The 24,732-nt window shown below is 47.3% G+C and overlaps 1 protein-coding gene across 2 annotated transcripts in view; it reads left to right on the top strand.

Moving 5' to 3' along the window:
• The window catches only part of SOBP (sine oculis binding protein homolog), a 379,042-nt gene that overhangs the window by 218,645 nt on the left and 135,665 nt on the right, over window positions 1-24,732 (top strand). For both annotated transcript variants that reach the window (XM_029595316.1, XM_029595317.1), the window contains one exon: window positions 20,002-20,097. In XM_029595316.1, the coding sequence (XP_029451176.1) occupies window positions 20,002-20,097 (96 nt within the window). The remainder of the gene's footprint in view (window positions 1-20,001; window positions 20,098-24,732) is intronic.

The following is a 24,732-nucleotide window of genomic DNA, read 5'->3' as shown; positions in this document are numbered from 1 at the left end:
AGGGACAAGGCTTGAAGATTGGGGTGGCGTAGGCACCCGTCATTTTGAGTGATGAGAAACGGGTCCTTTCCCAAGGGAATGTGCCTGCGAATGGAGAGATCCTGAAGTATTGGAAACCACACTTGGCACGGCCAGGGAGGTGCTATCAGGATCATGCATCCATTGTCCTGACGTAACTTCACGAGAGTCTTCGGGAGAAGTGGGAGGGAATGCATATAGGAGACCTGTTGCCCATGATAGGGAGAACATGTCTCTGGGCTGACAGTGTTGGCTGCGAGTGAGAGAGCAGAAGTTGTCTACTTTGTGATTTTGAGGTGACGCAAAGAGATCCATTTGAGGATAACCCCATTGTTGGAAGATCGAGTTCACTACTGAGGGGTTGAGAGACCACTCATGTGGTTGAAAGGTGCGATTCAACTTGTCTGCCAAGACATTGTCCACTCCCGGCAAGTAGGTGGCCCTGAGGTACATCGAGTGGGAGAGGGTCTCCGCCCATTTCTGCGCAGCTTCCTGACACAGAAGGTAGGAGCCCGTCCCGCCTTGTTTGTTGATGTACCACATGGCCACCTGGTTGTCCATCTGGATCAGGACGACGTGATTGGAGAGGCGATCCTGAAATACCCTGAGAGCATATCTGATTGCTCGAAGCTCCAGGAAATTGATTTGGTGTTTGGCTTCCTCTGGAAACCAAGATCCTTGTGTCTGCAGATCGGCCACGTGGGCTCCCCAACCGAGGTTGGAAGCATTGGTGGTGAGAGTTATCTGAGGGTCTGGAGCCTGGAAGGGCAAGCCTTGGAGGAGATTGACCTGATTTCTCCACCAGGCGAGAGACTGATGGAGTGAGTCAGTTATGTGGACAATGGTCCACAGGGGCTGAATGGATTGAGTCCACTGTGACCTTAGAGTCCACTGCATGACTCTCATGGCCAAGCGGGCCATTGGAGTGACCTGAACTGAGGACACCATGTGTCCCAGGAGGATGAGAAAGTGGTGTGCAGTTGTGGAATGCTGAGACTGCAGCTGATGTGCAAGAGACACAAGAGTGAGAGCTCACTGTCGAGGCAGAAAAGCCTTTGTCTGCAAGGTGTCCAAGTCTGCCCCAATGAACGATAAGGTTTGAAATGGAACTAAGTAGGATTTCTCGTAGTTGACGAGAAATCCAAGCAAAATTAGAGTGTGTAAGGTAAGATGCAGGGATGACAGAGCAGCTTGCTGAGTGGGAGCCCTGATTAACCAATCGTCTAGATAGGGGTAGACGTGAACACCTTGAGTCCTGAGGAAGGCTGCGACCACGACGAGGCATTTTGTAAAGACTCGTGGTGCAGACGCGAGGCCGAATGGAAGCACTCGGTACTGATAGTGCTTGGGGACTACTAAAAACCTCAGGTTTTTGCGGTGAGATGGAATTATCTCAATATGAGTGTATGCGTCCTGGAGGTCTAGAGAGCAGAGCCAGTCTCCTCTTTGGAATAGAGGAAGAAGAGAGCCCAAGGTTACAATTTTGAACTTCTCTCGCTGGAGGTACTTGTTGAGGGCACGGAAGTCCAGAATTGGATGAACGCCTCCCGATTTTTTGGGGATTAGAAAGTACCGGGAATAGAACCCTAGGCTGTGCTGAGAGTAGGGCACTGGTTCTATTGCCTTGGACTGGAGTAGGTGGGAGACCTCCTGCTCCAGAAGGATAGAGTGATCGGATGTTCTCCATGTCAGTAGAGGTGGGGAGTCCGGTGGAATGGAGAGAAGGTTCAGATGGTAACCCTGAGAAATTATCGCCAGGACCCACTGATCTGAGGTGATTGTGTGCCACCTGTTGTTGAAATGGCACAATCAACCTCCCACTGGTATGTGGGGCAATGGAAGCTGGCTGCTGCTCTCTATGCAGGAGTCAAAAACTGGAAGCAGGGCCCGGCTGAGGAGATGCTTGCGGTTTTTGTTTTCGTGTCTGACGAGACTGGGCTTTTTGAAACAGTCTCGTAGAATGGGATCTAGATGGTGGCGGTAGGATTTCTTCGGGTGGAAGAATGACTTCCTAGAGTCCTTCCAGAAGGGCTGTTTTGAAGAGTATTCAGAAGGCATCAGAGAGAGCTGTCTTAAGGTCTCATGATGATCCTTGAGTTCCGCCACTGTTCGTTGAATCTGCTCGCCAAACAGATTATCTCCTCACAAGGCAGGTCGGATAGTCTGTCTTGTACTTCAGGGCGAAGGTCGTAAGACTTGAGCCAGGCCCATCGTCTTGCCGAAATAGCATCTGCAGATACCCTGGTAGCAGTGTCAAAGATGTCATAAGATGATCTGATCTCATGCTTGCCTGCCTCAAAACCCTTGTTTACTAGGGTTTGGAGTTGATCTTGAAATTGCTGAGGCAGGGAGTCTGTCAAGTCTTGTATCTGCTTAAATAAGACCCTATTATATTGGGTCATATAGCGCTGATAAGAGGCAATTCTAGAGATGAGCATTGCTCCCTGGAAGACACGGCGACCAATGGCATCTAGAAATTTCTGTTCCTTGCCTGGGGGAAAGGAAGTGTGAGGTTTTGATCTCCTTGCTCTTTTCTGGGCAGATTCTACTACCACAGATTGGTGATCCAATTGAGGTTTGTGAAAACCTGGAGCTGACTGACTCAGTTCTTTTTGAGGAGATCCAGGAGAACCTGGTGGATAGGGATGGAGATTATTTCCTTGGGGGCAACCAGGAATTGTAACAGCTCCATCATTTGATGCCTGTCATCTTGTTCAGTCTGTAATTGGAAGGGAACCAATTCAGACATCTCCTTCACAAAATTTATAAAGGAAAGGTCCTCTGGAGGAGAACGCTTTCTGCTTTCAGTAGGTGAAGGTGGTGAAGGCAAATCATCGCTGTCTGGCGAAGAATCATCAGTCCAGGTATCGTAGGGATCAGCACCTGCTCTTCTAGGAACTAGAGGAGGACGGGGTGGTGGGATCCCTGAAGGTCCTGGTCGAGGCTCCGAAGGACTCGAAGGAATAACTGGAGGCACTGATGAAGGCATCAAAGGCACCGGTGCAGGCATCGAGGGTATCGATGGATGACTCTGTGGCGCCGATGGACGCGTCGGCACCGATGGGTGGATAGGTGGCACCGACGCATGTATCGGCATCGATGGTTGAGGCATCGGCAGAACTCCCGATGGAGGGATGCGGAACGGTGTTTCTCCTCCCGATGACAAAGCAAGCGGGGAGGGCACCGGAGCCATTGGAGACCCGGGGTCCATCGGTGGAAAAGTGGCCAGAAGCGCTTCCATCCTCGAAAGCAGCGGTGCCAACGCTGCTGGAATCGGGTCAGTGGTCAGTTCCGCAATCTGTATCGGTGCCGGAGGAACCTGGATTCGATGCATCGCCTTGTCGATGGCCTCCTGAACCATCCGGTCCAGTTCTTCTCGGAGACCTGGAGCAAGCAGCCCTGGCTCCGGAACAGAAGAAGGAGGCAGAGGCATAGCCGGGGGGACCACCGTTAGAGGCGGAGTCTCGGCTCCCAATACCCTGTCGGGTGAGGGTTGCCTCAGTGACCCGGTCGCCGAAAAGGTTGGTGCCTTTTCTGGACGGGGTTTCTTCGACGGCGGCTCGGACGATGGCGAGGTCGATAATTTCGCTCCCTTGATGGTCCGAGACTTTCGATGCCAGTGGCGGTTTATCTCTACGATCCCCACGGTCCTGAGGAAGAGAAGAGGGTGTTGAAGGCCGAGAAGTCGTCTATGCCGGACGGTCACCGGCCGGAGGTCGATGCTGGCGCGAAGTTGACGGTGCCGGTTCTGACGTCGATGCAATAGACGGCGTCGGGGTCTAAGCACAGAAGAGAAGTTCCATGTTCTCCATTCTAGCCTTGCGAGCCTTTGGTGTCATTAGGGCACATTTGGTGCAGGTTAGGACATCGGGCTCACATCCGAGACACATTACACAGACTTTGTGAGGGTCTGTGATAGTCTTGGTGCGATTACAGTCCGGGCACCGGCGGAACCCCGACGCCATGGCCATGAAAAATTTGAGCCGCGGTACAGTCGACGGCCAGTAGGCTGCGAGGGCCAAACTCAATGGTAATTGATGGAAAACGTGTAAAAACTTACCGGAATACCGTGGCTTGAAAAAGTTGAAAGAGAGACCCCTGTGGGGTAAATTAAATTTTAGTAATGATAAGGACGCACTAAACTAGAAGTCATTACTTTTCACCTACAAAATGCATTTTAATGTTTAATTAAAACCGCATAATATGTTCCGAACAAATAAGCTTAACTGACACACATAGTTTTTGACACTAAATTGTTACCGTTCTATGATGGCACATTACAAATTAACCATGGCAATTTCTTATCTATACCACTCATATTTTTCGTTAACGTGCCTTTTTGTAAACCGTTGTGATGGCTATCTAACTCAACGACGGTATAGAAGAGTTTTTAAATAAATAAAAATAAATAAAATAATTCCGTGAGGAAAATTCCTGTCAGAAATCTCTACAGAGCTCCTTAACCGCGTGGCTACTGCTGTGCTGAAAAAAGAAGACTTAAGGGGGACCCCTGCTGGCTGCAGGGTTGGTGCCGTGCTGGGCATGCCCAGTAGGGGCCAGTCAAAGTTCTGGAAACTTTTACAGAAGTGTTCCGTGATTGGGCTCCATCCTGTGATGTCACCCATATGTGAGAGCTACCATCCTGCTTGTCCTGTGAGAAAGTCTTTTACAAAAGTGCTTGCCTGATGTGTGAGCAAACTTACATGCTTTTGTCATGTCCATGCACAAGTTTATCTAGAGTGCCTGGAGCCATTACCCAAGGGTTGGAGTTGAGGAAAGATTTGTACTAAGCGCATACTTTTGTATTTGATGTGGAGGCGCACTGGCCTAATGGTTAGAGAAGGCTAAGAAGCAGGGCTGGCTGGGTTCAAATCCCTGTGCCAATCCTTGGGGCCTTGGGCAAGTCACTTCTTCCTCCAATGCCTTGGCTACAAACATAGCAATAAGGCGACATCAAGTTTAACAGCTTTTTAACACATGATATCTTCAAAGATTCCTACTCCTATTGAAATGAGCTGCTTTGCATGCATACATTTACATAAAGCATGCAAAGCAGCTCATGAAAAATCAATTCCATGCAAACCAAATAAGACAGATGACTTTGAGAAAATTGAGCCGCGTTATTTTATCGCATTTCAGGGAGGTGTAGTTATTTGTTCCTGGGGATATCGGGATGCTAACTCATATCTTGATGTCTATGGGAGGCCTGTTAAAGAGACAGGCCTCCAAAAAAAAAGCGCCCCCCCCCCCCCCCCGTGGAGGCAGTCCTGCAATAAAAAAGTAAGAAAAAAAAAATATATATATATAATTAATAGTCTTAAGACACCATTTGGTGACCCTCTGCCCATCCTTCTCAAACTCCGAACCTCCTTGGTCTTAAAATCAACCCCTCATCCCAAGGAAACCCCCTTCCTTCCAATAAACCTCCCCTCCACACACAGCAGTAACAACCCCCTTCCTCCCTGGTCAGAATAAGAGAAAACCCCTGTAATCCTGTGGTATGCTCCTAAACACTTCCCCTAGCCGAATAAAAGACACTGGTGGTCTGGGGGCACCCTGACACCTCTACCTCTGGGCACCCCCCACCTCTCCAAAGGTGCAATGGGGTATAGTGAGGGCTTGTAGCAACCCCCAGCTCTGGGAGCAGTTGACACATTTTCCAAAATAGCATCGACCTGACTGCCCTGTCACGTGATATGGGGAAAGTCAGGTTGATGCCACTTTTGGAAAAGGACGTTGACAGGGCCCAGAGTTAGGGGACGCTTTGAGCCCCCACTGTACCCCGATGAGACTTTGGAGAGGTGAGGATGGGGACAGGGTACCCTCAGATCACGGGGTCTTTTTTTCTGGTAGGGGGAAGGACTGTGGGGACCACTAGATCCCAGAGAGATTGTATTTAGACCAGGGAAAAGGGGAGAGGGGTGAGGCAGCTGTGGGGAGGGGGGGTTAATGGAAGGGAGGAGATTTTGTTAGAGGCAAGGGGTTGGTTTTAAGACTAAGGGGAGGGGTTTAGGAAAGTAGGCGGGGTTTCAAAGGTTTTTTTTTGGAGGGGGGGTCTGTTCTGTCTCAGAAGATGGGGGGGGGTGGAGGTCAGAGTCTCCATAGGACCCTCAGAGGGGGAATCTGCCATGAGGGTGTGATTTTAGGGACTTTTTAATTGGCTAAATAAGCCCTTTTTTTGTCACACGTTTTGTCACACATGACCTTTTTTTGTCACACGTTTGTCCTGCAATAAAAAAATCATGTGGTGATACCGCCATAATATTTTGTCAGGGAGAGATGAAATATCGCGGGAACGCCCCTCCAGCCCGTGATATTTCACCCCTCCCGTGATAAAATATTGCAGCTTAATGAATGATTCTGTTAAGATTGTAAGCCTTCTGGGAAAAGGTGTGAATACAAAAAGGTAAGCGTGAACAATTTCTGCATACAATTTAGCAGGTGTAATTGCGTAGGAGTAGTTTTGGTGGGATCCTCTCCGCGTACCTTCCCACTGAAAGCTGGGGTAACTTCTGCCCGCTTTTCCTATTACAGAATCCCCCCTGCCCTGTGGTGTGCAGGAGTGGCCGGGTGCGTTCTTCCACGCGTCTTGCATGATGGTGCTGGAAGCACGGCCCTGGATTTCATTTCCAGGACACCGACCTCGCCTGCAGCCTGCAAGAAAGGAAGAATTGCCAGAGAAAGGGGGGTTGTGTGTGTGCATGGGAAGCGGGTGCTGGTACTGTCGCCTCCTTTTTCCTTCCCTTCCCTGTATAAGAGAACCGAAAATGTAAAGGAGAAAAAAAAAGAGCCCCTGCAACGCCCCCTCTAGAAGAGCGGTGCCAGCTCTTTGTTTCATTGTTGTTGTTGTTTTTTTTCCCCATCGATTTCCTTACCCAAAGCCCTTTAATTGGATCCTGACTGCCAAGCTTTGGGGGTAGAACGGTGGTTTAAGGGAGCGATGCGGTTCATCTCGGTTAGTCTGCAAAAGAAGAGTTCTTAGTCACGTCTGGGAAATGTGGCTCGAGAAATACAATGGAGGGGGGAAAAAAAAAAAGGAGAGGTCATCAAACTGATTGCAATCTTCGATGCAGGGCAGTGATCTGAGAGAGAAAAGTTACATGCATGCATGTCTCGCCGGCTCAGTGCCCGGGATCGGTTATCCTGGGCCGGGAATCACGTCCACTTGGAAATCTCAGGCGAAAATGGATACTAAGATGCTTTTTATTATTTAAAACAAAATATTCTCCCTCTCTTTTCTCTCACTCTCCCTCGCTTGTTTTAAAGCTAATTGGAAGTCTTTGCTTCCTGCAGCTACTCTACAGCTGTGATTTATCTTGTACAGTTTAAATCATTTTTTAAAGATAGCGTGGCGCTCGTTTAATTAAAAGGAGCACCTTGGTTAGGAGTATGACACTTGACAAGACACATTTGAAGCATGGAACAAAGCAGCTCTGGAAAACAGGAGGATATGAACTCCGTGCCAGGGGTCTCATTCTGAAGGGCCTCTCTTAGAGACATAGAGTGATGACAGGCGGGGTGGACACCTTAAGGTCTGTCTAACCTATCCGCTCTCTGCCTTTTCTTCACTATCGGCCAGAAACAGACCAAAATAAGAGGTTAGACATAATCAATGTTCAAATAGAATGTATTTTTATTTCAAAAATGATTATTTTGGCTGGCAGACACAGGAGAGTGGTGCTGAATGTGGAGAGGTGCAATTGTTTTTTTGGACTTCCCAAGATATGAGTTGAATGAGGTTACGCCACTTGAGCCAAAGTACCCAATGGCTCAGAGGTGATGCTCCGTGCTACCAGGAGATTTGGATCTGATTCTTGAACCTGACTTCTGTTCCTTGGACTAATCGGGACTGGGGGATGCTGCAGAGGGAAGTCCCAGCACAATGGCGACACCTAGTGGCCAGGCTTAGGTGGGGGGGGGGGAGCGGTTCTTGTGGGAACCTCAGACTGTGGCCCTTGGTCAAGCACCATCACTGTGATGTCTGGCTAGATGGGAGGGAGGAAAGAGGATTTTTAAAAAGAAATCTCATGCAGCTATGAGCTCTACTGCCACAGGTACCAATTTTGATGGGATACCCAAAGGAGCAGGAGGAAAGTCAAAATAAATCCCCTTCCATCCCCTCTCTCCCCCCCAAAAAAACAAACCAATACAGTATATACTTTTTAGAAGGAGAAAATAATGTTTTAATAATAAGTTATTTTCTGCTCGTTTGGAGCCCTGCAGCATGTGTGGCTCACCTGACTCCCTGACAGTTCAGCAGGGGGTGAGGGATTCGCTACTGGTAAGGAAGAGGATTTGCTTTTTGAGTGGCTGCCAAGCTCCAAGATTGCAGAGAGGATGTTGTTTTGGACTTAGTAAATGAATGTCTGTTAAACTGAGCTCCTGCTCTGGGTAGGGGGCACCTGAAGCAGATGGAGCATCCCAGGTCCTTGTGGCCTAGGGCTAGTTAATTCATTGGTTGGGCAAGTGATTATTAGAGGAATGCATACCAGTAGCAGAGCAACAGAGAGCATCATAGTATAATTGGTGGCAGATTCCAACCTGCCATATGGAATGAGTGCAAGGGGGAGAGATGAGGAGCAAGATGGCGGGGGGTGGGAGCAGGTCTGTGGCTTAAGAGCTTCTGAAGTATTTCATGTCAATAGAAATGAGACAAAAATTCCCAGCAGAATCAAGTGAATGGAAGTTACTGACTTCCCCTTCCGTGTGTTAGCACCAAGCTTTCTAACAAGCCATACAGTCACCAAAACCAGCAAGGCCATTCTCTCCCCCATGCTCATGAAAGTTTGGGTGTGCAGGATATACCACAGCTGTTAGGATGATAATTGCCACTCCATGCAGAGCCTGTGGTACCACTAGTTCATTGCTCCTCACAGGCCGGTGCAATAAGGTGCACCCAGCTTAGCCCATGGGTTTACTTGCGGTTGAATGCACAAGACTAGCGCCCGATGCAGTAGGGAGATTAGCGCGTCCGAAACGTACGCCCTAGCAAATGCGTTCCTAATAGCGCCCATCACATGTGAATTCCATGTAGATGAGGACGTTAGCTGGAAAGCGCACCCAATGCACACTTTTTAATGTGGGAAATTCAGCTTCGGAGGTGGAGTAAAGTTAACTCGCAGTCAAAGGCTCATGAGAATCATTAAAAAATATGGTCCTCTGTGTTGCGATAAAATGTGTCCTCCTCCTGAGTATAGTTGCGCCTCTTGAATTTACTGCTTGCAGTGGAGAAAAATTAATGTATATAGATTTGATGAAAAAGAAACCCACTTTTCTTATGACCACACATTTTACACTGCCCTGATTTCCCTCTCATTTAAATACTGCATCGGGCGCACAGGGGCTATTGATGTGCGTGCGTTAGGATAACGTTTTTGAGCATGTGTCTTACTGAATCAGCCTGCCTGTGTTTTATCCTGTGCCTTTTTAAAGTCCGTTCCTGTTTTTAGTCAGCCATTCTGGAAGTGCATTCCAGACATCCACCACTCTTTCTGTGTAAAATGATTTCCTGACAATGTTCCAGAGTCTACCCCCTTGGAGCTTCATATCATGGACCCCCAGTTCTACAACTTCCAAGGATCTGTCAGCTTTAGAAGAATAAACACAAGATACATGACCTGCAAGAATCTTCTTTGCCCGACCAGCGCTTTTTGTAGCAGCTTACGGGATCCTAATTTTGCACCTAATACGGAGCCATGACTTCCTGTATGCAGGTGACACAGAAAAGCAAGGCCTTCGGCAATCAGTAAGGATCCATTTCAGGCAACCTGATTTCATGACCATATACCGGCTACAAGCTGCAGTAGTACTCCCCAGAAGTGAGTGAATTGCGTGCCCCTTCATGGAAAATATTGTCAAGGAGTGTGAATCTGTCCCCAGGAGTTCGCTAGAGAATGGGAGAGGGTGTTTAGAGTATGATCCTGTCCTGCAATTTAGATTGGGCTTCTTAGGGTGTCCTGTGCACTCAACCTTTAGTATCCCCAGTGCAGTCATGTGCTTGGACCAGGCCCTTTTTACTTGTCCCTGTGGGTTTGCTCTACCTAAACTTGGGCAGTTCTTTATATGCCTCTAACTGGAGGGAAGCTGAATCAAAACAGACCAAACAAAAAGTAGTTTTACTTTGTGGATGTATCAGAGAGAAATATTTCTAGAGCATCTCAAGTTTAGACACATCCAGGCAAGAAACGAATGGATGTGCACGTAGACATGGTGAGGCTGTGGCATTGGCTGGCACGGTGCTTTCTGCCCACCCATTGCTGAGATTTTTGCACGTTTTGTTGCTTATAATAATTGTAAGGCTGGTTGTTGTTTGAGGCCTCTAGAGGTGAGCAAATGAGGTTTTAAGAGGGCGACGCCACTGACGTCTTGGGTTAGGAAGGACGATTGCCGTCCTTTGGAGAGTGAGTGGAGAGGTGTGCAGATCTGTCATAAAGCATGGTGTGGATCATGCTGGTAGACACGTGGAGGAAAGGCCTGTATCCCATTTTAAGGCAGCTCTGTGTGCATATTAAAACCTTGCCATTTTCATGGTATTTATTTAGGAGATTCTTTTACCTTGAGATCTGCCATCACAGGGCCAGATGTTCTAAGCCTTTTCCCCCTAGACAAGCAATGAGAAAAGAAGCCCCCTATGTGGTAAATAAAGCCTCTCTCCTTGTGTTGCCGTTTTGTGTCGAAGTTAAGGAGTCAGATGTTGGTGCTGTGGTCAAGCATCAGCAGGGGGTACGGGCACACCGCAGAGGCGATTCACCCGATTCCAGGGAGGGAAGGAAAATGGCAGCCGCTGCGACCATGATGCCCCTGCCGGCTCTGAGGAGACGTCCCTCTGGCCCTCCTGCAGGGTGCGCCATCAGGGCTGGGGACCTGCAAAAGAGGAGAACATGTTAGATAAAAAAAGAAGTTAAGGAGTCTGATTTCGTAGCCACCTCCTCTTTGTGCTCTGTTCTCCTTACTGCGCGCCCATTTGAAGAAAGAAAATAGCTGAAAGGGTAAGAAGCCGAGTCGAGACTGCCTGCTTTCCCTTTCACTATTTTTCCTCTGCCTGCTGCTAATTTAGCAAGGAAATCTTACAAAATCACCAATAAAGAAAAAGAAGAGTGGCACGCCACAAATCTTCTCTGTAATGAATTCATCTTTCCTTCCTCCTGTTCTAAACAAACCATCTTTTCTCCTTGAGTTGGTTGTCAAGTTTCCGACATCCTCTAGGATTTATCTTGGTCCTGGACTGTAAAGTATTTTTCATTTTTCAAATGCTGTTTATTTTCCCCGATGCGTTCTGCTGTGACTTGTGTATCGCCCCTGTCCCTGCCTTGCTGCCATATATCTATAAAGATGTGCATGATTATCAGCTTAGTAATTATGCTAGAGCACATCCTATCCCTGTGTCCTCGTGTGGCATGTATGACCAGTTGGCTTGCCGGTTGGGATTTCCAGTTTCACCTGTGTTCCCTGTTTTCCCAAAGCGTTGTCAAATACTTGAGCTTGATATAAGCCTCAGTGCGGTTGCACGTGCTGACGTCTGGCTTGCGGTGGCCACGTATCCTGCCTCATTTTGTATGTGGAAAATAACGACAACCATTTGCCTCTTCTGTGCTGTGGAAATAAAATCAATACGTCCCTCCTGCCTTTTGGACTGCCAGCTGCCCTGACCCGTCCGTCTGATCTGTGTTTTAGCTGTGGCACGTTCTGCTTCAGCTTGCCTCTGTAGTACCAGCGGTGCTGAAGTGGTGCTTGGCTCCGGACTGGGATGAAGTCCCACTGCCAGGAGCAGCGCCTGAGCTCCAGGCCAGGCTTTCTGAGAGGGTGGGGGGGGGGGGGTGGCTGGAATATCTTCGTCTTTCTCCTCATGGGCCAGAGGACGTCTTTAATTTGCAGGAAGCAGGTAATGCACCTCCTCCTTGTTTCTGGACCCCCCCAGCCAAAGAGCAAAACCACACATGTGGGTCATCCTTTCTCAGAAATCTAGGGCGTTCTCCTGATGCTCATGGCACCAGATGAGAGGGAGGAGCCACTCTCCCTTTTATATTCTTTATTGTTTAAGTAAAGCACACAGTAAACTGTGAGTGCCGCAGAAACACAAACACCCATGTCCTGATTAAACCTGCATGGAGCATTCCTAAATAATGGATGGCTTCCTGTTTTCTCTTTGCTTTATATCCCGCTCCCCCATCCTAGCCTCCTTATCACGAGTCTCTGGTGGACCAGCTTCTCTGGCTTGCAGCAGTAGGCAGGTGGCAGCCCTCATGAACTGCAGTCCATTCGGGTTTTCAGGATATCCTTAGTGAATATGCATGAGATTGATTTGCATGCCCACTGCCTCAGTTGTATGGATCTCGCTCTCGTGCACATTAATTAGAGCAGTGTTTCCCATCCTTTTCGTGCCCAAGGCATGCCTACATTAACATAAATGTGTGGTACACCAGCCTGCGCAGAGAGGGCTCATAGCCAAAAGAAAGAGCTAGGAAAGCACTGAAAGCCTCACCAGTCCCCTTTCCAAATTTTAAAACTAAGGGGGGAAGGGGAAGACACACATGGACTCATCACAATGGACCAGCTCCCTCTATTGGCAGGAGAAGCGAGAAGTGGGCCTGCTTGGTTAGTTACCTTGGCTGCCCAGAGCTCCTCCACTGCTGCTGCTGTCAACGCTCAAAGCAGGCCACATCCAGTGCTCAGTGCCTGCTCTCTCCATCTCACTCAGCCTGGGGATAAGGCAGAGGCCGGAAGAACTCAGACAAGGACGGAGAGGAGGTGCTGTGTGCACTTGCACTAAGCTTGTCTCAGCTATTCCTGCCCTGCATTCTGGCCATTAATGATCACGTTCCAAGGCTCTTGCTGTAGCTAGGAGGAAAAGGCATGCATGATTACCCCTGTTCTCAGAAAGGAGCTCTTACAAGTTTATGAGCCACCTGCTGGTGTCTCTTGTTGCTATGAGGTGCTGAGAGCAGAGCCCAGGCGGTGGTCCAGCTCTGAGCATCAGGCAGTGGTGATTTTTCCATGGCAGACCTGATCAGATCTGAAGGCACAGTGCTTGGGAAACGCTGCATTAGGGGTATCCTGAAAGACCAAAGAGAACTGGAGAGTGCTTATCCCTACAGGAGGTCTCCAATGAAGGCCGGACCTTTCAGTGTGATTTAATCAGGCGCCCTCTCCAGCACATCCCTGTTACTAGTCCTGCCATCATCCTGCATCCTGCAGCAGTCAAAAGCGGTAAATCAAGTTTGAAAAACTGAAAAGAATTCCTCCCATGCCGTGCCTGAACCCTGATGAGTAGGGGAACGGAGTGCTAGCCTCCTGTTCGGTGTAAGTACTGCCTCGATTGCACAGTTGTTCCTGGTTAAACAGAATATGCATTTTATAAAATAAATAACTTAAATCACCTTGGGGCAGACCAACCACACATTCATTTAAAGCAGAGTCCCCAAACACGATCTTCAAAGGCTGCCACCCAGGCAGGTTTTCAGGATTGCTGCAATGAATATATGCATGGCATTAATTTGCATGCACCACCTCCATTGTAGGCAGAAGAATTGCTTGAAAACCTGATGGGCTTGGCAGCCCTTTCCATGGCACGGAATTAAGAACATAAGAAGTTGCCATGCTGGGTCAGACCGAGAGTCCAACAAGCCCAGTATCCTTTTTCAAACAGTGACCAATTCAGGCTACAAGTACCTGGCAAATACCCAAATATTAAGTAGATCCCATGCTACTGATGCCAGTAATAGCAGTGGCCATTCCTTAAGTCAACTTGATTAATAGCAGTTTATGGACTTCTCTAGGAATTTATCCAAACCTTTTTTAAACCCAGTTACACTAATTGCACTAATCACATCCTCTGGCAATGAATTCCAGAGCTTAATTGTGCGTTGAGTGAAAAAGAATGTTTTCTGATTTGTTTTAAATGAGCTATTTGCTAACTTCATGGAGTGCCCCTTAGTCCTATTAGACCTGGAGGCTTCTGGGCAGCATCATACAGAAGGGAGTAACCTATTGCCTGCGAGCTGTGTTTCCTTCAGCCTATAAGGGTATTTCATGGGCAATATAACAACGGTGCATAGCTCACCTCGGCATTTTGATGCAGGCAGCTTCTGGGGTTGATAAAGGCTAAAATGATATTTTAAACTCAAGCAGTAAGATGGTGTAAAGATGTCTCTGTATCTTCTGCACTGATATCTTCCATTCATGAGCCCTTGTTAGAAGACTAACCAGAGAGGGTGCCATGGGGCTAGTCAGGGTGAATAGTTTAAACAGAAAGGGAGCTCCTCACTACCTCTCCTCTCTTCTCTCTCTCTATATCCCTCATCTCATGTACTCCCATCATCAGGCAAGTCACTCCTATCTGTGCCCTTCTCCTCTACCATCAACTCCCAACTCCGTGCTTTCTACCTGTCTGCGCCGTGTACTTGGAATAGACTTCCTGAGTTGGTGTGTCATGCTCCTGCACTTGTCATGTTGTAATCCCATCTAAAAACCCACCTTTTTGAAGCCACTTTTAAATCTTAAGTCTTACTGTCAGCCTTCAGTCTCATTAACTAATTTTAACCATTGTCTTACTACATGAAACTCCCCAAATCTCTCTTGCCCTGTATGTATCTCTTGATTAGATTTTAAACTCTATTGAGTGTCTTAAGTGATGTTTGTACAGCACTGCATCAAGTAGCAAGTAGCGCTATAGAAATGCTAAGTACTAGTAGTAGGGAGTCGATTTCTAGTGCACAGCATGGAAGGGGAGTTCTTCTTTGCTGAGGTGAAGCAGGGGCCTTCAAGGAGAATAGTTAAAATAAAAACCTGTGTCTAATAGACTTTGATAGCCACTGTCCCCCTTCCAGCCTCACACACCCCTTCCTCCCTCCCTCCTTCCACATAGGTGGCGAGCAGGGGCTGGATTTAACCAGAGAGCACAGAGACTTTCATGCAACTTCAGAGAAGATGGCTCTTCTCGGCACCCACTTTACCCGCTGGCTCCCAGGGAGGGCCATTCTGGGACTCCTGGTTTTTGCATGCCTGGGCTTGTAGTTCTCTGGTTTGAAATTGGAGCTCCAGGTCCATGCTGGGTAAAACCAGGACCAGGTTAACCTGCTCTGAAGGAATGGAGCTTGTTGGTAGCTTTGTGCGTAAGTGTAGTAAAGGCCCTGGTGGAGATTGCCAGGCGCAGTGTTTCTACCCTTTACCCTTCCCTCCACAAATGTATGCATTATGGGGCTGATGTAGTAAGGTGCGCTAACGTTAGTGCAGGTTTTTTACTCCCGTTTTAGTGCACATTTTTCTGGTGTAAGCTACCTGGTATGTAACGGGTTTTAACTCCTAAAAATTGTGCATTAAAACAGGAATTAAAAACCAGCGCTAAGACTAGTGCAGGTGCATGCAAATTCCATTTATAAGGCATTAGCTTTTCCCCAGCAATGCAGAGCAGTGCGTTAAAGGGCAGACAGCTTAAAGCACATTTTCTTAATGCTGGAAATTTAACTCTTGGGTCAGAGCAGGAGTAAAACTTAACTCACATTTCCAGTTGCCATATTATACTATTGCTGTGCCCAGTGTGGCAGTGTCTAGCTGCTTTTAGCAGACTGGACACAGCAATAGAATGACTCTGGCTACCAGAAATGTGGGTTTTACTCCACCTCGAACCCAGGAGTTTAATTTTCAGTGTAAGCTCTCGGGGCGGGCACCTACAGCTGAACAGTACATCGGTGCTGTGCATCCTGGCTTTGATGTACTGCTTACTGTAGATGCCCATCCCAAGGAACTTACTCTTTGTTCATCTAGTTATGTGTCCATTCCAAAGAGCAAATTCTTGCATCCAAAGCCAATTTGGCAAGGAAAGGCAAGTAAAATCAAAGCATCAGCTCTCTAGGATGGGCACCTGCAGCTAGCTTAACAAAGCATAAACTTTCCAGGGGGGGCACCTACGGCTGAACAGGATGCCAAAGTCAGATTCATAGCACCAAAGTGCATGCTTTTCAGCTACAGGTGCCAGCCTCAGAGAGCTTATGCTTTGGTTTTACTCGCCATGCCTTGCCAAAATGGCATTACATGTAAAATCGGTGTTGTGAATCCCAACTTGTGGGATAGGTTTTCTCATTCAAGACCACTTTGACAAGTAACGGGAGGTAAAATAAAAGCATAAGCTCTCTGGGGAAGGCACCCACAGCTTGATGAACAAAGCATAGGCTGGCTGGGTGGCTGAACAGTAAACACTTTAGCACAGCAGGTGCTGACCAGGAAAACAAAGAAAACCTGTGGTGCCTGCCTCAGAGAACTTACATTCAGGTCGATACAGTAAAGTTCAGTTAAAGATTGCCCGTCTGTAACGTGCTGGGAGCGCACAATACAGACGAGTAAGGCCATCCAGCCATACAGTCTCCAGTTTCACGCGTCCTTAGCGCTTCCTAAAATAAACACCTAACCCTTTCCGCACCCAGCATGTAAATGAACGAAAAAGCTGTATAATGAAGGAATTAGCTATTCCCCTGCGATACTGTAACGGGCGCTGATATTATCTCCTCCGTAACCCGCTGTTCTGCCGCGGCCTTAACCTGCTAGTTTACCGCCTCCCCCTAGTAGGAGTTAGTGTAGTGTAGTGTAAAAAAACATTGCTTACCCGCCTGGTCCCCAGTCCAGCCGTCCGGTGTAGCCCCGTCCGGTCCCCTCCTCCCGAAGCAAAAAAAAAAAAAACCCGAAAAAGTAGCAAGGCTCGGGCCTGCTACGGGGGGGGGGGGGGGGCAGCGGGATCCGGGGGCAGCAGCGGCGGCGGGGGGGGGGGGGGGGCAGCGGGATCCGAGGGCAGCATAAAAAAATAAAACAATTTTTTTAAATACCTGTTGGAGGGCCGTGGGTCCAGGCGGCGGCGAGAAGCAAAAAAAAAGCGGCATCCGGGATCCAGGGGCAGCAGCGGGATCCGGGAGCGGCGGGTAGGTAGCAGGGGCAGCGGGATCCGGGGGCAGCAGCGGCAGCGGGGGGGGGGGGCAGCAAAGAAGCAAAAAAAGCGGCAGCAGGGGGGGGAGTGGCATCCGGGATCCGGGGGGAGCAGCGGCAGCGGGGGGGCAGCGGGATCCGGGGGGAGCAGCGGCAGCGGGGGGGGCAGCGGGATCCGGCGTGTTCGATCGGGCGAGCGGGTAGGTGGCAAAAAAAAGATGGCCGCCTGCACGGGGAAAGCGTGCAATTGGCCGCCAAACGTCGTGACGTCACGTCTTCAGCGGCCAATTGCACGCTTTCCCCGTGCAGGCGGCCATCTTTTCTTGCCACCTACCCGCTCGCCCGATCGAACACGCTGGATCCCGCTGCCCCCCCGCTGCCGCTGCTCCCTCCGGATCCCGGATGCCGCTCCCCCCCTGCTGCCGCTGCTACCTACCTGCCGCTCCCGGATCCTGCTGCCCCCCCGCTGCTGCCCCCGGATCCCGGATGCCGCTTTTTTTTTGCTTCTCGCCGCCGCCTGGACCCACGGCCCTCCGACAGGTATTTAAAATTTTTTTTTTATTTTTTAATATTTTTTTTAATATTTTTTATATAACACACAGGTTTTTGGGTTTTTACACTTTTTACACTTCCTGGTGCCTGTCATTTCAAATGTCATTTGAAATGACAGGTACCAGCGCACCCAGGTTACTGTATAGGCGCTGTATTAAGCGCCTATACAGTAAAATGGGTTGCGCGGGCATAACCCTTCCCTAACGCCTCACAGCCGCGGCATGCATTTGCATGCGATTAGAAGACTGTATCAGGCGCTAGGTCTAGAGAACTGTGGGTGCGGGGAGGAAGGGTGCGCCTGACACTGCCGCACTGTTTTTACCGCGGCCTTACTGTATCGACCCGATTGGAAATTTAACTCTGAATCTGAGGTGGAGTAAACTCACATTTCTGGAGGCCAATGTTGTCTATTGTTGTGCCCAGTGCGGTGCTCTTATCTCAGACTCAAGAAGGACATACATTTCTAATGTAGTTGCTCTTGACCTGGAACCTACAGCTGAACAATGTGTAGGCTTTCTGGGAAGAACACCTACAGCTGAACAGTGCTGCAGTCAGGATGCACAACACTAAAGTGCATATCATCCATCCAGCTGAAGGTGCCTGCCCTAGACAGCTTATGTTTTGTTCAGCTGTAGATGCAAGCCCCAGAGAACTTACACTGGTCTGAGGTGGAGTAAACTCACATTTCTGGAGGCAAAAGTCATTCTATTACTTTGCCCAAGTGTGATAGAAATAGCAGTGGCCATCAGAAATGTGAGTTAACCTTTACTCCATCTCAAGCCAAGGAGTTAACAAAACACAGGAGTAAGGAGGTAAGTTCTCGAAGGAGCGTGACCAAAATGGCCTTGCATCCAAGATTGACACTGGGCATCCTGACTTAGGCTCATTCTCACATGCATGTCCATTTGGGTAAGGCATGGCAAGTGGAATCAATGGAGAAGCTCTCTAGAACAAGCAGCTAGAATTGTTAGATATGTACAGCACCAAAATGCATACTGTTCAGCTGTAGGTGCCCGCCCTAGAGAGCTTACCCTTTGATTTCTCTTGACATGCCTTGCACAAATGGCCTTGCATGTGAGATTGTGCCCAAGTCAGGATGCCCAGTGCCAATCTCGCGTGCAAGGCCATTTTGGTCACTTCGGGCACTTACCTCCTTACTCCTGTTTTAAAGCTCTTTTCAGCATTGGTGGGCATTTTTCAGGTTGAATCACATTAGCGCGTTTTTTTTTTTGGTTTTTTTTACTCCTGCTTGATTTGAATCCCATTGGCTTACTGCATCCCGTGTTTTTAATAAGTATGTCAAATAAAACGTGCAAAATGTTATTCCAGTTTTAGTGTGGGTTTTATTACCTCGGCCCCCATAAGAGGTATTTCTCAGTTCTTCTTTCTAAGCCAGGAAGCGAGCAGATCTAGCCGCTGCTAACTGTGTGGCATTACTCTGCCAAGGTGGGGGTGGCGTTTTTTTTTTTTTTTTTGCTAGTTCACTGAGGCTTATGCAAAAGAGCTGGCAGGAAGCCTGCTGCTCATCAGTTTTTAATGCAGCGTAAAATGGAATCTACATAATTACATGCGAACCATATGCGAGGGGCGACGACGCAGCTGGGAGCTTCAGGAGGGCTGTGAGAAAGCCAAGCAGGCTTGGATGGGATGAAAGCGGAAGAGAGTTCCAGTGTTGCCCAGATGAGTGGAGCAGCGAGCGTGCAGCTTGCCACCCTTCCCTGACTCCTCTCTGAGCCACAGCGCTCGCGCGGGGGGCGGATCTGAAACCCCGGAGCCCAGCATGACTGCTAATGGGAACATTGCAGCTTTCTTAATTAAGAGCAGAACCAAATAACCAATAACCTATAATGCATCGTAATGAAAGATATATATATATATATATTTATTTTTCTTTTCCTGTCTGCGTTTGCTTTAAGGCCTGTTGTTCGTGGAAGTGCATTGCTCCCTTGCATTTTTAAGAATATATATTTAAAAGATTTGTAAAGGGAAATGAGAATCTCTGCGTTTCTTTAAAAAAAAAAAAAAAAAAAAAAAAAAGGTGCAAAATGTGCAGAGAAAGCCAGCGCCTTGGCTAGGGGTGTCAATGGTTTAAAGGGTGCTGAGAGATGGGCGTGAGCATGCCAGACGTTGAAGGCCAACGCATCCTCCCGCCAATGAAAGGGGGAGGGGGTTGCCAAATTGGACCCCTGAAATGCTATCTCCTTACAGCTCCAACATTAGAAAACAAATTGAAGCCAGACTGAATTTTGCACAGGGAGTATCAAGAACAATATACAATGTGATCCAGAGTCCCAAGCCTTCAAGCTTCGCTGCCTGTGCTTTTAACTTTATGATATATTATATTTATGAAGTAATAATGTCTGTGGGTTGGATTCCCATTTTTGTTTTCGATGATCTGAGCTGTTATGCATTTTTAGCTTTTTTTTTTAAAGCAATTATTATTATTTTCTTATTTTGACATTTTATTTTTCCTTCCGTTATTTGTAAGTCCCTAAATTAGGCCATTATATTTCCCTTTAGGCTAGCGATGAAGATGGACATGGTGAGACTTTTCCCCAGCAGCACTATGCTAAGGAAACTCCAAGGCTTACCTTCAAGAATAACTGCGAACTACTTGTAAGACTTAAAAAAAATACTTCAAAACAAAAGTCTTAGATTGTTGCTTTAGCACAGTGAATGTTATGGGGAGGGCGGGGGGAGTGTTGTTCATATAGTCATAGTTTATTAGAAATATATATATTAATATTTCATGTTAAGTTTTCGAATGTTAATTCTGATACTTTTCAGTTGATTGCTTAGATCACAAATTGTCTTGAATCCTTTATATGTCCTCTTTCCCCAACCCTCCCCATCTCTTTACTGCCATTTGTTTTAGTATTATGTGCAATGTATTGCCACTTATTGAAGCTCTCTGTAAAGGCTGAGGGGAGGGGGGAGAACCTAGCAGAAATTCTCATAGCTCAGCAGGCTTTCAGACCAAGCCCAAGCCATCCTCACCCTGCTTCAGTGAAGGTCGCCAGTGCCAGCTTCGGGAAGAGCCTCCTTGGTACAATCTTTTGGAAGGCATGGACTACATTACTTGCATGGCTGGACCTAGAGTAGCATAGGCAATGGGTAACTCAGGCAGACTGAGGTAGTGAACAACATCTACTCTGTCTTCCATACATAGGTTCCTTCCCCCCGACCCACTCCAGTGCAGCCTATTTAAGGGTTTTTGTGGGTTTTTTTCTCCAGAGCAAAAGCAAAAAGGGCCTAAGCACTGTTGAGGAATCCAAAATGTTTAGGAATGATTGGAGGAAATCGACTGTAAAATGACCTTTTTTTAAACATTGGTTCTTTTTAGCATTTGCAGCTAGGTTAGCTGAATAGTAGTCTGGGACACCTTTTCGGTTTCTGTAGAATGAGTCTTTTAGGACATAAGGACCTTGGTTAGCTTTTGGGACCAAATGCTTTCTGTTCACTTTCCAGTTTATCTGAAGAAGGTAGTGTGGTTGATATTCTAAAATAAAGATCAATGAACAAGTTACAGATGAGACATTTTTATTGGATTAGCGTTCAATATATTTTTGATCACCTTTGAGCGCACTGACTGGTAAAGGGAGTTCAGCACCCAAACACTAGTCAACAGTTTAGTATGTTGGTCTGATAGAAGGGTATCGCCTACAATGTGTTTGTTGACCTTTTGTTTCTAGAGTCTGCCTGAAGTAAAGATGGTCCAGGCTGGAGTCTTCTCATGGACAGGGTGTGGACTGGTTTTCAGAATTAATGCGCTCTGCTCTGTCTTTGAGCAGGTTAGAAATAATGAAAGCCAAGAAATTCCAGCCTAGCTTACTGAACGGTAGCCAGGTAAAAATGCCGACCAATGGGGGTCAGGTACTGCTATTATTATTAGGGATAGAAGAGCTTGGTTTGCTGTATTTTTAGAGACCATTAGAACATTAAGGTTAGAATTTGGCAAGATGAGCAAAAAACATGTTTGTTTGAATTTTGCAGAGTGTGCTGGTACCCTGTAGTTGATGTTGGCAATAGAAGAGCTGTTCTAGACACGCCCTTACTTGTTTGTGGGTATCCCCAGAGCATCAGTGGGAAACAGAATGGGATACTGTGGGAGTAGAGGACACAAAGTGAGGAATAAGAGGTATAGGCAGATTGTGTTGATGTAGGGGGTCACAGTGTGAGGAATTTTAGCAGAGAGCAGGGTGATGGTTATTACTCTGAGTGCAGAGGACACAAGGTGAAGAATGATAGGTGGCGACAAGCTGATGGTTATCACTAGGCATCAAGGAAACGGGGTAAGGATGATGACAGGGGGCAGGGTCATTGTTATTACTGTGGATATATGGAGGACAAGGGGCAAGTAATGATAGCAGGGGTCAGGCTGATGGTTATTATTGCGGGTGAGGAGGACATGGGGTGAGGAGTGATAGCAGGGGTAGGTGATGGATGGTTACTGTGGGTGTAGAGGATATGGGATGAGGAATGATAGAAGTAAGTTGATTATGACTATACAGATAGAGGAACATGAAGTAAAGAGTGACAGGAATAGCAGGTTGATTTGCTTGGTATACGGCAGTTCCATTGCTGTTCTATTCTTGAGAACTTTTCAAGACTCAAAGTGTTTTACAAAAAAATACCAAGAAGGTTTCAAAAAGTTTAGAATGTTTATAAGAACCAGAATCTCTCTCATTTCTCCCATCCCAAGTTCCGCTGGGGGTTCTCTTGCCCCTATCAGTGCTCCCAGCTTGGGTTTGGAGAGTCACAGCAGGGAACAAGCAGTTCTGGTGTGCTAATCCCACAAATAACATTTGTTTATTAGTTGTCAAATCGGTTCGGACAAGCATCAGGGTACATGGAATATATTAAAAGAAATATTTTTATGGGAGGTTTAATCCTCCTGGTTTTGGCCAAGATTCAGTTGGTTTCATGTCCCCATTGGGATCGAGTGGAAAGATGTCCGTCCCCCCCCCCCCCCCCCCATATTATATAGGTTATTAATCTCTGCGAAAAGACTAAGAATGGACAATTCACAGCTCATGCCTCAGAGCTTACGTTTCGTTTTCTCCAAAAGGAAGCCGAGAGAGCAATTGCACCATAACAAGTACGTATAGAGCATGACCATGCAGAGCTCTTGTGACTGATTCAGACCTAGAGGAACCTGGATTTTGTCCAAGCTGTGACTTTTTTTTATTGAACCACCACAGGGATCAATTCGCTGCAGGAGGTTTGAGCGTGCAGTTGGAGTACAGTGGCCGAATATTGGGTTTTACCGAATATCTAACTTTGTTAAAAGGCATATTCAGCTGCTGTTTGTTCTTTTTGAAGGCTCAAAACGTTATTTTAATGGGTCCAATAAATGATAATTCTAGTGCTCAGGAGACAGAGCCCACCTCTTCTTCTTCATTATTGGATTCTGCTCCGGCCCCAAAGGTTCGTGCTCCCATCTAAAGATGCTACTTTTTGTTTGTTTGCTTGACGGTTTCCTCCTGCCCCTTTGAGTTTCAACTAACAGTAACCTAGGAAATGATGGTAGATAAAGACCAAAATGGCCCATTCAGTTTGCCCAACTGGGATTCAGCCACTTTGGTTAGATGCATATATAAATGTCCATATGTAATCCTGCGCCTGCTCCTTCACCCCACACCATGTCTTTTATTTAACTACTCAACCCTTTTCCTACCACTGCCCTCTATATCTGTCCCAAGCACGGCCAAAACCTGTCATAGTGCCGGCCTCCACCAGTAGACCATTTCAAGTCTTGCTGTCTTCAACGTTTCTTCTTACCAGTACATTAGCCAACACCCAGGCCCCCTTCTTTGTTTATTACCAAATTTTGCATTAATCCTCCCAGTCACCAGGGTTACCAAGGCTCTTGTAAAAAAAAAATGCTGCTTCCCCATGCTCATTGAAGTTGGAGTTTTGACCATGGTCCTTCTATGCAGTTTACCCCCCAGTGCCTTCTTGGAAGCTCAGTACAGCCATACCAATGCTGTTTAGGGTTGCAGCTGCTGCTCCGTGCTGCTCCAATGCTTTCTTGGACGCCACTGCTGCTCTGTGCAGGTTACCTATTGCTTCATTACCATCCTTTTTGCCTCTAGGATTCTCTGTGCTTATCTCGTGCTTTCTTGAATTCTGTTACCATTTTTCTCTCTGCCACCTCCTCCAGGAATGCATTATAGGCATCCACTTCACTTCTCTTTCTGTGAAAAAATATTTCCTGGTGACATTCCTGAGCCTATCTCCTTAGAGCTTCATACCATGATCCCTACATCTACTACTTCCTTTTTATTGACCACGGTTTGCTTCTTCTACAGTATTAACATTTTTCAGGTATTTAAATGACTCTGTTATATTTCTGCCTTTCTCTCCTCTCCTCTAGAATATATATATTAGGCAGTAAAGTCTCATCTCATATGGCTTTTGGAGCAGACCCCACACCGTTTTGGTTGCCTTGCTCTGGACCCCTTGTAATGTATCTCGATCCTTTCTGAGGTACGGCCTCCAGAACTGAACACAGTACTCTGGGTGAAGCCTCACCAGTGACCTGTATGGGGCATTATCACCTCTCTCTTTTCTGCTGCTCATGCCTCTCCCTATGCACTTTAGCATCCCTCTCACTCTGGCCATCGCCATATCACATTGTTTTGCTACCTTGAGATCATCAGACACTATCTGGCCTCTGCTGGGCCATAGTGCCATTGATCTTTATTTACAACTATCCTGGGCTTTTCATCCTCTATTTTATATCCCTTCTCAACTCACTTAGCTAAGTCATTCCAGTGAGAGTCCTCAGCCGGGGGCCACGCACCAGGGCTCCTTATAGAATCTTGCAACCAGGGGCCCTATGTTTGGCCATTAGGTGTCACCATTTCACGATGGCTAAGACTCCCTCTCCCCTAGCCCTGAGGCTATGAATGCTGCCTCTGCAGCATCCCTAGCTAGCTCGTGGAACAGAAAACCTGAGCTAGGAATCCAGCCCAAGTTTTCTGTACAGCAGTATGCAACACTGTACACTGGTGGCTAGATTTGCAGCTTTTAATCAACTCCCTGACAGTATTTATTCCAGCTGAGAGCCAGGAGTAAGTCTGGCTGGCCTCCAACCTTGCTCAGGTACGTTTCATTATTTCCTACAGAAGGAAAAAATGTATTCTTTTATTTTATTTTCCCCCGGGGAAATTCTGGGAGCCAGCCGATGACACACTTTACTCTTAAGGAACTGAAAAAAAAAAGTGTCAGGTAAGAACTGGAGAAAAG

Source organism: Rhinatrema bivittatum, chromosome 3, assembly GCF_901001135.1.
Source record: "Rhinatrema bivittatum chromosome 3, aRhiBiv1.1, whole genome shotgun sequence".
Taxonomy (NCBI): domain Eukaryota; kingdom Metazoa; phylum Chordata; class Amphibia; order Gymnophiona; family Rhinatrematidae; genus Rhinatrema; species Rhinatrema bivittatum.
This window is presented reverse-complemented; position numbering and strand designations above follow the sequence as displayed.